Source organism: Olea europaea, chromosome 16 (genome assembly GCF_002742605.1).
Source record: "Olea europaea var. sylvestris chromosome 16, O_europaea_v1, whole genome shotgun sequence".
Classification (NCBI taxonomy): Eukaryota; Viridiplantae; Streptophyta; class Magnoliopsida; order Lamiales; family Oleaceae; genus Olea; species Olea europaea.
Window position 1 is genome coordinate 12,137,752 of NC_036252.1, and position 13,100 is coordinate 12,150,851.

A 13,100-nucleotide genomic window follows, 5' to 3' on the forward strand; every position below is an offset into this window, starting at 1 on the left:
TTGCTCGTACAGTATTGCGGGAAAAAAGGTAACAAAAATCCGGTAGAAACATTTTATTCTATCAACTACGCTCGTGTGTATATTAATAGAAGCATTTTAATTCTATTACGAATTGCTACGTACGAAAATTAGGCTAGTTCACGATTGACATTTTTGGTGGAGAGTAAACTCAAAAAAAATTTATTCTCCAGTTTAATCTTCCTTTAATACACGCTAGAACCATCTCAATCCAATACCAAGATATTAGTTCGATTTTTCGATGAATTGAAGACCTTCAAAATTCCAACTAAATAGTAATGTAATTTTACATTTTTCTAACTTTTGTGTGATATTTTATTATTTTAATTTTAAAATTCTGAAAATACAAAAAATCCGCAGATAGTTCCATTAAAAAATAATACTTTATGCATATTAAAATTTTAACATCCTTTTTCTTTAAATAATAGTCTGATAGCCTTAAAATCCTCCCTATCAAACATTTCACGATTAAGTTTATTGGGGGTGTGTTAGAAATGAAGCAAAAATACGATTCCAAGCGCAAAATTATTCCTATGAAACACTGTGCAATTAAAGATGGGTTGAAAAAAAAATTCAAATAAACTGTACCGAAGAAATGCGCACCATAAAAATGTTCAAAAAAGAAAATAATTGAACCTTCGATATTTTTGTGTAAGATGGTCAATAATTGTGGCCTACTGTAGTCATCTTTCTGAACTGGGAAAGCAAATAGTTTCATAAAAATTACACCACGTGCCATACTTGCATAAAAAATTTGTAAAGATATTACATGACATAAACCAATGTTAACGATAACTATAAAAGGCGTTGCCACGAGGTTGGCGAGACACTGGCGTGACGAGAAAAAAATTCCATGCAAACTTTCGAATAGTTCAGAAGCAAATAGACATCACGGCTGCTGCGCCATATAATCCCGAAGTCTATCCCACTCACTTTGTTGCATTTTCGGTGCATTTATTTCGGCATGCATTTCATCTTCTGCATCGAGAAGCTCCACCTCGATTGCATCTTCATCCACCTCCGCTCTCGTGAACTCCTCGTCTACCAATCCTGCAAGCCGCAGGAAATTATGTACCCCTAACGTGGCCACCACAATTGCTACTTGCATTGGGAAGGGATATCTGGGCTCCAATCCAAGATCTTCCATCTTTGTTTCCACACACCTAACGCACGTTCAATGACATTCTTGCATAACGAGTGCTTGAAGTTAAACTTCTCTCAAGAATTTTGCAATCTACAACGATGTCCCGTTCGCTCATCTCGAAACAACTGAAAATGGTACAGTATGTCCTAACCTTTGTACGGGGACATATACCCAGGGCGATGAGCAAACCCAGAGTCTACTAAATAGTACTTTCCCGAGGCCGACAACGGAAAATGTATTTCCAAATTGTGGATATCACATGCAAGTATGCGCGCATCATGCGTATTGTCGGAGTATCCTGCTAGCATAAACGTGAAGCATAAATTAAAGTCACAAGCTGCCAACACATTCTGTGTCAACCCTCCTTTTCGTCCCATGAAGTTCAGACGCTCATGCCTCGATAACACAACTTTGACATGCATTCCATCAATAGCATCGATGCAGTCTCCAAACAATGGATGATTGCTCAGATTCGGCATGTGTGGCTCGACACCGTCATTGTAGTTCGTACTCTGAAGAGTCAAGCGCATTGAAAGCGTGACGACCGCACATAGAACCTCTTTAACGTAGTGACATACAGTTTGCAATGAATGGTTGAAAATTGTTGTCACATCCCGATATCCCTTTCCGTGCGCTAATATGTATAGGAACATGCCAACTTACTCGTAGATATCAACCTGCTGGCTACTGCGTAGCCCATGCTCGTTGCGCAACACATGAGCGAAATGTCGAAGTATTGTGGGATACATATGAATTTCTTGATAGCACATCTGACCATTCTCGCCCATTGTCTCCATCATAAACATGTGACCGTTCCTGGAGAACGAAAAACGTTGTACACGACGCCACTGCCTATGGTAATAATTACGTACGTCGTCGCCGACAATTCTATGGTATGTAACCCATGTCGTTCTATTGGCTGCTAAATAGTAGAACGCAGTTGAAGTTCAAGTCATCCGCAATGCCATACATGTTGAATTACTGAAATTACACAGCGGGTTTTGGAGTTGAGTGGAACGCAATTTCGTCACACACCCTTACAGCTCCGCATTTTGTTCTTCATCACTCTGTGCATGGAAATTTATAGAAAGTGGGAATGATTGGGAGTACACTATGTGCACCGGTGCTCTTGCTTTCAAGTTGTAAGAACTGTGTCAAATTTCATGTTACATCCAATTCAACCTACAATTGCCTCATTCGACGCGTGAATTATTAACATGCTCAAATGACCGTGGTCAACAAGTTAAAACTGTTTTGACATTGCAACACGCAAAACATTTAAACACAATAATGTACAACGGGGACAGACAGATGCATGCAAAAGTTAAAAAGTATTCGTGACAACACATACAAGTACATCTAACGTGAACAATCAAAGGCGAAATTGCTTGTCCCACTCGTTGAACAGCCACTCAATCTACTCAAATTTTTCATACGCGTCTTTCATAGTGACGAGCATGTCCCGATAGGGCTTTTTAGCCAGAATTGCACAGGCGAAAAAGTTAAGCGTTGTACGCCGTTCAAGTCGTCCCATCGCTAACAACTTCTCTACACAGGCAGCTCCAGCGTTGTTGTTTGAGGCCATCATGGTATTAATCTTCGCCGGCACTTTCTTCGCGACACTGGTGGCCGAATTGATGGAGAATGACAGCTCTCGTGCAGACATTTTTTTTCTTCTTACATTATAGCGTCCCATTAGAGGACTTCCTTTTACCGCCGCTTGTGGTGCTGGAGACGTTCATGCAGGATCCATCAGGCATTTCCTCTACCTCATCACTTGAACCGAATCCCTATCGATCGGGATTGCATCCCGATTGTCTTCCAGCGCACTGTCCTCGAACAACCGGAACCCCATTCGGTACAACTTAGTTAGCATGACAGCGTACTTCTCCCTGTCGGAACTGTCGCTGAATAGTTGACGATAGCGAATGTGTATCTCGCTCTCGTCATTGTCCTTGAACTCCTTGTAGTCTTTATTCTCCAGCGGAAAAGAGCTAAAAAAGATGACATCAGGTCAAAGGGAATTCAAAATGTACCGGAAAATAAAGGATGGGATAGTTGGTTCAACATTGTGAGATACGTGTGCGGCGATTTGAAGCATTACCTTAATCTTTCGGTTTCATTATTCCTCCGATGCGATGACTCGACCGGTGGATGGATTGTACTCGACCCCACTGCCATTTAACAGCTCGAAGAGACGTCTGTGGGTTCAACGTATGGCATCCCAATGGTTACGCAGTTGTCGCTTGCTCCAGTTGTGCTCGGTGATTGAGTTGAATAGCATGGAGATTCGTTCCTAGCCATGTTTTGTAAAACAACGATGGCTATGATGGCCCTCAACAATTGCGGTTTCACACACTGCAGTGAATGTTTGGATCTCTGATACATTCCATCGAGCATAAGGTTTCGACCGTGAGGCTCGACCCAGCTCTTGTGCAGCGAAAGAGTTGAGCAGCTGACCGTATCCTGCCTGCAAAGTCAAGTAGGGCACCAAGAATAAGAAAGCTCCTGAATATTCATTTTAGCAACTGAAAGATTATATAATATCAACAGATTGTGCAATTTGAAATTGATAAAAAGTAAATGTGAATTAGGTTGTGTAGATGTACTATTCTAAAGCATTTGGATACATTTCCTAAAGGAATTGTATTATTGTAGGAAAAGTCGACTTCAAACACGTGTACCCACATAATTTTTTTGTGAAGAATGTCAAGCTTGAATCTTAGAACACAATAGCTATTCTCAAAACCCTTTTTTCATCATCACTAGTAATGCTATAGTTCAACTGAATAGCTAAAAGAGATAACACAGTCACAGTTGACTGAGTGATCCTATCTTTAAAAGCAAAATGCAGCGAGCATAAGCACGAGCGTGTAACCAAGATTCTTTTCCAGAAATTGCATAGAACTTGTAGCCTCCACAAACATTATAATGGTTCCAGGGACAGATTTTGTTACGTGTTGACACACTTAGCCAACCCACTTGGGCCTATGGTCCACTCATGTCGAATCACGTGGCACTCCAGTCGAGGTGGTATGTATGGCCGAGGCCCTTCATGCCGAACTACGTGGCACTTTAGCCGAGGTGGGTATCCGAGGCCCTTCTTATCTGAGGCCCATCTTACCCGAGGCCATTCTATTCGAAGTCCTGAGGCTGTCAGCAGTACTGCTCCCCAGAGATCTAGTCTTACACAAGGATCCTCACTGAGTGATTGATGGGACACCCATCATAGAGCACAAGTGCCTTGTCTTGTCAACATAGTGGCAGAGCCGTCAATTAATTAATGTGTAGCAGGCTAGGAAGTCAAATGTGACACCTATAATTGGACGGGTAAACTTACTAGATGAGGCCACGTGTTCTCCCAATCAAGGGCCACGATCCAAGTTGTAATACTATAAATACTCTTCATGTATCTCTCACAAAGGTAATGCAAGAATTAATATAAGAAACAACACTTTACTCAATTCTCTCTTATTATCTTGCAACATAATACGAGTTTACACATTTTCATATACACATTGGCAAATATTGATTGGTAATTATTGTACAATCGATCTACGAACATCTCGTCGAATTCCGAACGTTCATGTCCCACGCCGTTGAGCTACTCCCACGCCCTTGATATGTTCGTTTTAGACCGTCCACGTGTCTTTACGTGTTGGACTTTCGCTTACGTGTGTGTGGGTGGATCCGGCATCTGTTGGCAACATTTTATGGGGTCAACATATTGGCTCCGTCTATAGGAAACCGTACTATAACCACGAGCAACCGTGTGGAAGAAGCTTATCGAAAAGAATATTTGGGCATCCCCCTTGAAAAATGATTTGTTCTTGCAAAAGAATAAGTGGAAGCCCCACAACTTAGCAATGATCTGAGATCGGAACAGAGGAGAATGAGTTCAGATGGGGATGTACCCCCTAGGAAGCTAAGAGAAAATGTGGGAATGCCCCCACTGGCAGCTGCCCCTGCAGCTCGACATCGGCCTCACCACCACCACAGAAGAGGTGGGATGCGGATGGCCGCTCAATTTTCAAGGGAAATGGCCACCATGGCCGCAAATATGAGGGATATTGCTAGTCGAAATATGGCCATGAGAGAACTCATGGCCCAAAGGCAAAGCCAAGGAGGCTTTCCCATTCCTCCCTATGCCTCCAGGAACATTACGACCAAGACGAGGAAGTTCAAAGCTAAAGGGCTATACTGACAGAATACAGTCGAGGTAGGAACCCCGTAGAGAAGGAAGTAGAAGTTGATGTTTTCTCCAATTATGCTGCTGGCCCACCGAGGCCCGTCATAACCACGACAAGTTTTCACTAACATATGAGCCAGAACAAAGACCTAGGAGGTCTAACAGTGTCTTTGACAGAATTAGCCCCGCAGTACCGAGGCACAGGCAACAACAACAGCAATGCGAGCCTCGGAGTAGACCACAGCCCCCACCTCCAATGTCTCACCAGTCGGAGGAAAGGCATGAGAATGCCCCCCGTGCTGCTCTGCCTAGAAATAGGTGCCAAATGAGGGAATAGGAGGCTAGGACCCAGGCTGGACCCTCTCACCAAATACCTAGGTATGAAGCCGAGGAGAATAGTGACTCAGATGAGCAGTAGAGGTCCTGTGACTTGGATGATGACGATAAAAATCTGTCATTCTCAAGGGAACTAAGAAATGCCCAGGTCTTGGGCCACTGTGTGATGCCAAAGATACCAAAGTATGATGGGAGAGCCGACCTCGAGAAATACCTAAGCGCTTATAAAACCCATATGAGCTTTAGAAGTGCCACCCCAGCCGTGAAGTATAGAGCTTTTCATTTAATGCTTAGTGGAGCGGCTGAAATCTGGTATAGTCAACTGCCGCCTAGGAGCATAAGGAGTTTGCAGAAATTCAAGACCACTTTCCTAAAGAGGTTTACAATGAGCAAGGAGGGAGAGGCCCCCATCCAGCGTCTTCAAGACATGAGGCACACATATGGAGAATCCCTAAAAAGTTTGTTATCATGCTTTACAGATGAAATAACGTATTGCGTGAAAGTTACGAATCGTAAAGCTTTGTCAGCCTTAAGAGGATGTCTGATTATAAACACCTTGTTCTGGAGAGACGTGCAAAACCAAGATTTCACCACCTACGACGCCCTGTTTGAAATGATGAGGTGGGAGATTATTAATGAAGAATTAATTAAACACCAGAATCGGGCCAGCAGAGGCCTCCCACCTCAACAAAGACAGCGCGCCAGGGGACCGACCTCCCACCTGATGGACTACCAAATGAACCCACCTGGTGGTGGAAATTCAAGGTAAGCACTTGTCATTACCACTTTGAATACAGTACTTACGTTGGCATATGAAGATGTCAATCCAACAACAACCGACCCGCAAGTAGGGACTTCACAATAGGCCCCCCGCAGAGGAAAAGGCCAGGGGCGCGGTTCAGGACCTAGGCCCCTGATTACTGTACGTACCACCGCTCCTATGGTCATGACACGCCTGAGTGTCGAGAGTATGCATACCGCAATCGACGGGAAAACACTCAAGACAAGAGGAATGATTCGTCGTACACGAACAGACCCTGCCTGAGAACGACCAGCAACCTAGGCGTGAGGAGGCCGTTCCCCGCCAGCGAGATGTCTCCCCCCGTTGAAGGAAACATGTCGTGGAGAGAACTAGGGAGGGACATAGGGAGAATCACCATTTACAAGAGAAGGACCCTATTTATGAAATAGACACCATATTTGGAGGCCCCTACGTGGAAGGGAAAACTCGAAATGCAAAATGAAATCACGCCCGAGAGGCTAAACCCTCCCACTGACCAGTTATATCGTAGACAGCAGCTCTCGAAGAAAGCAAGTACCTCCCATTGTCTTCACCCATGAAACTCTAAAGGAGTTCACTACCCCCATTGTGATACACTAGTGGTAAGGGCCATTGTGGCCCAAAATGGACTCAAGCGAATGCTAGTAAATAATGGCAACTCGTTAACATCTTATTCGGGTCCACCTTTGACAAGATAATCCTGGACCACGAGCTGACGCCCACCACCACTCCTCTATATGGATTTACCGGAGATAGTATCACTCTGAGAGGAAAGATAACACTGGCGGTGGAGATGGGAGAGTCCCCCCAAACCACCATGAACTTCATGGAGTTCCTTATTGTAGATAGTCGGTCAGCCTACCACGGACTCTTAGGTAGACCAGCCTTGAAGGAGATGGGAGCCGTCACTTCTATCCACAACTTGTGCATGAAACTCCCAACTGAGAACGGGGTGATAACAGTGAGAGGTGACCAAAGGGGATCCAAAGAATGCTACTTGAGCTCTATCAGAAAGGTCGAGCCCCGAGACATACATACCATCCTAACTGATGTGGATATGGCAGATGTCCCAAATGAGGCCCCTCCCGAACGAGAGGATGTTGACATGATTGACGCGCCTCCCGAGCAGGAAGAACTCTCCATGATCGATGAGAACGATCCCCGCGTGATTGAGCACGAACCCCAAACCACTCCGATTGAGGAGCTACAAAGCTTCTCGGTCGACCTCCGCGATCCTACGAAAGTGTTGAAAGTAGGCATAGGCCTGAGCAATGACATGAAAGAAAGATTGAAAAGCTTTCTTTACAAGAACCTTGACGTCTTTGCCTGAAGGCATGAGGATATGGTTAGCGTAGACCCCAAGGTCAGCCGACACCACCTAAAGATAGATCCTAAGGTTGCCCCGCACCGATAAAAGAGAAGATCCCTCAACCCCGAAAAATATGAGGCTCTGAAGAAAGAAGTGTAGAAGCTGATCAAGAATGGCTTCATCAGAGAGGCCATCTACCCGAAGTGGGTCTCCAACCCGGTGCTAGTCAAGAAGCACAACGGTAAGTGGAGAGTAGGCATTGACTTCACCAATCTCAACAAGGCATGCCACAAAGATAGCTTCCACTTTCAAGAATTGATCAATTGGTAGACTTCACCGCTGAGCATGAGCTCCTGAGCTTCATGGACGCCTACTCTGGCTACAACCAAATACCCATGTACCCGTCCGATGAGGAGAACACCTCCTTTATCACTGATAGAAGTCTTTACTACTACAAGATGATGCCCTTTGGGTTGAAGAACACCAGGGCCACCTACCAAAGACTTGTCAACAGAATGTTTGTAAACCTTATCGTCAAGACAATGGAAGTCTACGTTGATGATATGCTTGTAAAAAGCCTGAAGGCAGACGACCATGTGACGCACTTGGATAACACTTCTCGAATCCTCAGAAGGTACATGATGAAGCTCAACCCCCTCAAGTGTGCCTTTGACGTTGCCTTTAGCAAGTTCCTGGGGTATATGGTCAACCAAAGATAAATCGAAGCCAACTCTGAAAAGATCAATGCCTTACTCGAAATGAGATCACCCTAGAAACTGAAGGAAGTCCAAAGCTTACCGGGATGGGTGGCGGCCCTCAACCACTTTGTCTCCAAGGCCACCGATAAATGCTCCCATTCTTTAAGGTATTGAAAGCCGGGAAGAAGTTTGAATGGAATGAGGAGTGCGAAGAGGTCTTCCAGGGCCTGAAAAGGCACCTAGGGCAGGCCCCCCTCCTCTCCAAGCCTAAGCCCAACGATATTCTTCAGCTATACTTGGCCATCTCCGACAAGGCCATCAGTGCGGTCCTAACCCAATAAGAAGGAACCACCCAACTCCCCATTTATTACACCAGCAAGGCACTCCTATCTCCGAAAACTCGCTATCCCGATATGGAAAAGCTAGCCTTAGCCTTGATCACAGCCTCTAGGAAGCTGAGGCCCTATCTTCAAGCATATACCATTCATGTGCTAACCAACTTCCCTTTGAGGCAAGTGCTACAGAAGCTAGATGCCTCAGGAAGACTATTGAAATGGGCAGTGGAGCTAAGTGAATTCGACATTATCTTTAAAACAAGGACAGCCATCAAGGGCCAAGCTTTAGCTGACTTTGTAGCAGAGTTCGCCAATGTACCCAAGGTGGAAGAGGTTATGGAACCTGTTGAGCCCCCCACGTGGAACCTGTTCATGGACGGTTCTGCTGTAGATACAGGTTCAGGANCCTTTGAGGCAAGTGCTACAGAAGCTAGATGCCTCAGGAAGACTATTGAAATGGGCAGTGGAGCTAAGTGAATTCGACATTATATTTAAAACAAGGACAGCCATCAAGGGCCAAGCTTTAGCTGACTTTGTAGCAGAGTTCGCCAATGTACCCGAGGTGGAAGAGGTTATGGAACCTGTTGAGCCCCCCACGTGGAACCTGTTCATGGACGGTTCTGCTGTAGATACAGGTTCAGGAGCTGGAGTAGTCCTTGTTAGCCCGGAAGGTCACAAGCTAAACTCAACTGTAAGGTTCAGATTAAGGCCACGAACAACGTTGCTGAATATGAGGCGCTCCTCCCAGGCCTCAGATTAGCCAAAGAAATGCAAGTAAGGAGGCTACGTATCAATAGTGACTCCCAGCTGGTGGTAAGCCAAGTGAACGACAGTTTTTCAGCAAGGGATAAAACCATGGCATCCTACTTGAAGATGGTGATGAACCTCCTCCCATCTTTTGAAAAATTTGAAATAATACAGATTCCTCGCCTCGAGATCACACATGCAGATGCACTCTCTAAACTCGCGAGCAGCCAGGACTCCGAACTACTGGTAATAGTACCAATTGATCACCTTCTCGCGCCGTCAACTGAGGCTCCTAAGGTGATGTGGGTCGGAGGCACCCCCACCTGGATGCAACCGATCATAGCCTACCTAAGGGGCCAGGTCCTACCTAGTAATAAAGATGAGGCCGACAAGCTGAGAAGGAAGTCAGCTCATTTCCTCTTCATTGATGACGTACTCTACAAAAGAGGCTTCTTCTCCCCATTTCTTCGCTACATGGGGGGAGAGGAGGCCACTTACATTCTAAGGAAAATCCACAAAGGTGTTTGTGGCAATCATTCAGGAAGACTAGCCTTGGCACAAAAAGTACTGAGGCAAGGGTACTACTGGCCCACCTTAAAAAAGGATGCGCTTCAATTTGTGCGCAAATGCAACAAGTGTCAACGGTTCTCCCCCATTCAAAGGTAACCATCGCAGGAGCTAACTGTCGTCTCAAGCCCATGGCCCTTCTCCAAGTGGGGCGTGGATCTGATAGGTCATTTGCCTAAAGGCAGGGGAGGCGCGAGCTTTGCCATTGTGGCCATTGATTACTTCACGAAGTGGGTTGAGGCCGAACTGCTGGGAAAAATCACAGAAGCAAACATCTCCAAATTCTTTTGGAAGAACATCATATACCGATTCGAAATTCCCACTCCATAGTTTCAGACAATGGAAGGCAGTTCGACAATAAGAAGGTAGGGAACCTATGCGAAGAACTTGGAATCAAGAAACACTTCTCAACGTCTCATCACCCTCAAGCCAATGGCCAAGTTGAGGCTGTAAACAAGACTATCAAACACGTCCTCAAAAGGAAGCTGGATGCCTTAAAAGGAGCCTGGGTTGACGAGTTGCCTCAAGTGCTTTGGGCAATCCAAACTACCACCAAAACTCCCACGGGGAAACTCCTTTCCTCATGACTTATGGAACCGAAGCCATGAGCCCCGTTGAGGTCGGCTTACCATCACCGAGTCGCATGCACTTCAGCGAAATAACTAACGACGAGCTACGAAGGTTAAACTTTGACTTCATGGATGAAAGAAGAGATGACTCCCAGCTGAGGCTCGCTACTTAGCAAAGGAAGATGACTAAATATTTCAACTCCAAGGTAAAGAATAGGTCCTTTCGAATTAATGACTTAGTCCTTAGGAGAGTCTTCCTCTTCTCCAAAGCGCCAGGCGAAGATACCTTGGGTCCAAAATGGGAAGGTCCCTATAGAATCAAAGACGAAGTCCGACCTAGCACCTACAAAATTGAAGACATGGATGGTAGGGCACAGCCTCGTCCATGGAACATTGAACATCTCAGAATTTACTACCAATGATTGTACTGCATCGCTGGACGACCTTTCCCAGCTTATGTAATGGGTTTCAAGCTTCGATAAAATGTCATTTAAATTCAGAAACTACTCGCAAAGCGTGGGAGCCTCAGAGGAGAGGTTTTGACCCCCAACTATGGTGTCACCTCGCCTGAACTCTGAAACTCACTTCACATGCCTTCTTTTGACGAGGCTGAAAGCCAAATGAATAAGCCTCTTCATAGTCGTACCATTCACCATGAAGGGAAGCGTGGGAGCCTCGGAGGAGAGGTCCTGATCCCCAACTCGGGGGTCACCTCGCCTGAACTCTGAGGCTCACTCCACATGCCTTCCTTTGGTGAGGGTGAATGCCAAATGAAGAAGCATTTTCATGGTTGCACCATCTACCATGAAGGGAAGCGTGGGAGCCTCAGAGGAGAGGTCCTGATCCCCAACTCTGGGGTCACCTCGCCTGAACTCTAAGGCTCACTCCACATACCTTCATTTGGCGAGACTAAACGCCAAATGAAGAAGCCTCTTCATGGCTGCACCATCCACCATGAAGGAAAGCGTGGGAACCTCGAGGAAGAGGTCTTGATCCCCAACTCTGGGGTCAACTTGTCGGAACTCCGAGGCTCACTCCACTTGCCTTTGGCGAGGATGAACGCCAAAGAAAGAAGCCTCAACATGTACACCTCGCTAATTCGAGCTCAATGGAAATATCCAATCAAATAGCCCAAGTGTAATTTGGGCATTGTAGTTTATTTCAAGTGTCGAAACCTAAGCGCAACCAGTCAACTCATCGTTTACATTGCTTGAATATTAACTCATCCTTAAGCTTGATTATTACAAGTAATGGAAGTTAAGTTTTCAAGTTCGGAATGTTAGCTCAGACTTATGCGTGGACATTTACCAAGGTCCATACGCTATCGTTGATTTTCGTTGACGTTGAGAATTGAAAAGAATTGCAAAACATTGATTTTCATTGACAATAAACATGATATTACAAGATGGAGGACCGAGGCTAATACATCAGAATGAATTAAAGAGAAACTATGCTACTTAGGCTGATGGTGGCGCTACCTCGACAAAAGACGCCTTTGCAGTTTGAGTTTCAAAAATGTCTGCTTCCTTGTCCTCTACCACTTTATCACTGACCGCTTCCTCAATAAGCGTTTGAGAAACTTCATCAACAAACTCCGACCTCAGTTGTGATAGGTCGACATTTGGGAGAATCTCTTCAGCCCTATCCAACACCTCAGCATAGGCAAAGTTCCTCCAATACAGTCCGAAGCACTGATGCTTCTCGCTGAGGTGGAAGTTGGCAATGTAATCCTTAACTGTCTCCTCGATCGCCACCTGGGCCTCTTCCCTTGCCCTCACCTCGTCAACGTGCCATTTTATTTGGTCTTTCAGAAAGTTGTACGCATCCTTAGCCCCAGCAAGTTCAAGATTCGCTTTCTCCAGGGTCTCAGCAGTGACCTTCTAATGATTATTCGATGTCTCCATCTTCTTAGTGAGGGAGGCCACCTCACACTGAGACTCGTAAGCCTCCTTCTTCAAGGCCTCTATTTGGGCCAAGGCGGATTCCAACTTGGTCGCATCTTCAATCTTTTGGGCCTTCATCTCCTCCGCCTCGACCCTTATTTCCTTCAGCTCCTCTTCTGTGGAAGCCAACTTGTCCCTAGAGGACTTATTCTTCATCTGAAAGTCGATGAATGTTTCCCTATAGTCAAGTGCAAGGCCCAAGGTCCTCACACTTTGGCTTACCAAGGCCCTGGTGAGGTCCACTGCATCACAGCTTGAGGCGTGCAGCTGCCACCTGTCAGTCCAGAATTTGTAAAAACTTTCTGTAGCGCCTCAGACCTCGATAGGCAGCGCTTCCAACAATGCAGACGCAAGCACCTCATCATGGCCCGCAAGAAATTTAGGGGACTTCCCCTGAGTCCTTGCTGGCCTCTGCTTGGCCACTTTCTCTACTGAGCTCCTGACAGTCTCCTCCCTGGCCTCCT

The 13,100-nt window shown here is 45.7% G+C and overlaps 1 protein-coding gene across 1 annotated transcript; it reads right to left on the minus strand.

Annotated features, from left to right (window-relative positions):
* Window positions 1-907: 907 nt before the first annotated feature.
* Window positions 908-1,815, minus strand: LOC111412631. The gene is made up of 2 exons (XM_023043564.1): window positions 1,334-1,815; window positions 908-1,181 (listed from the first exon to the last, which is right to left on the minus strand). Exons 1-2 carry the CDS (start codon window positions 1,813-1,815, stop codon window positions 908-910), a joined length of 756 nt encoding a protein of 251 aa, XP_022899332.1.
* Window positions 1,816-13,100: the final 11,285 nt, after the last annotated feature.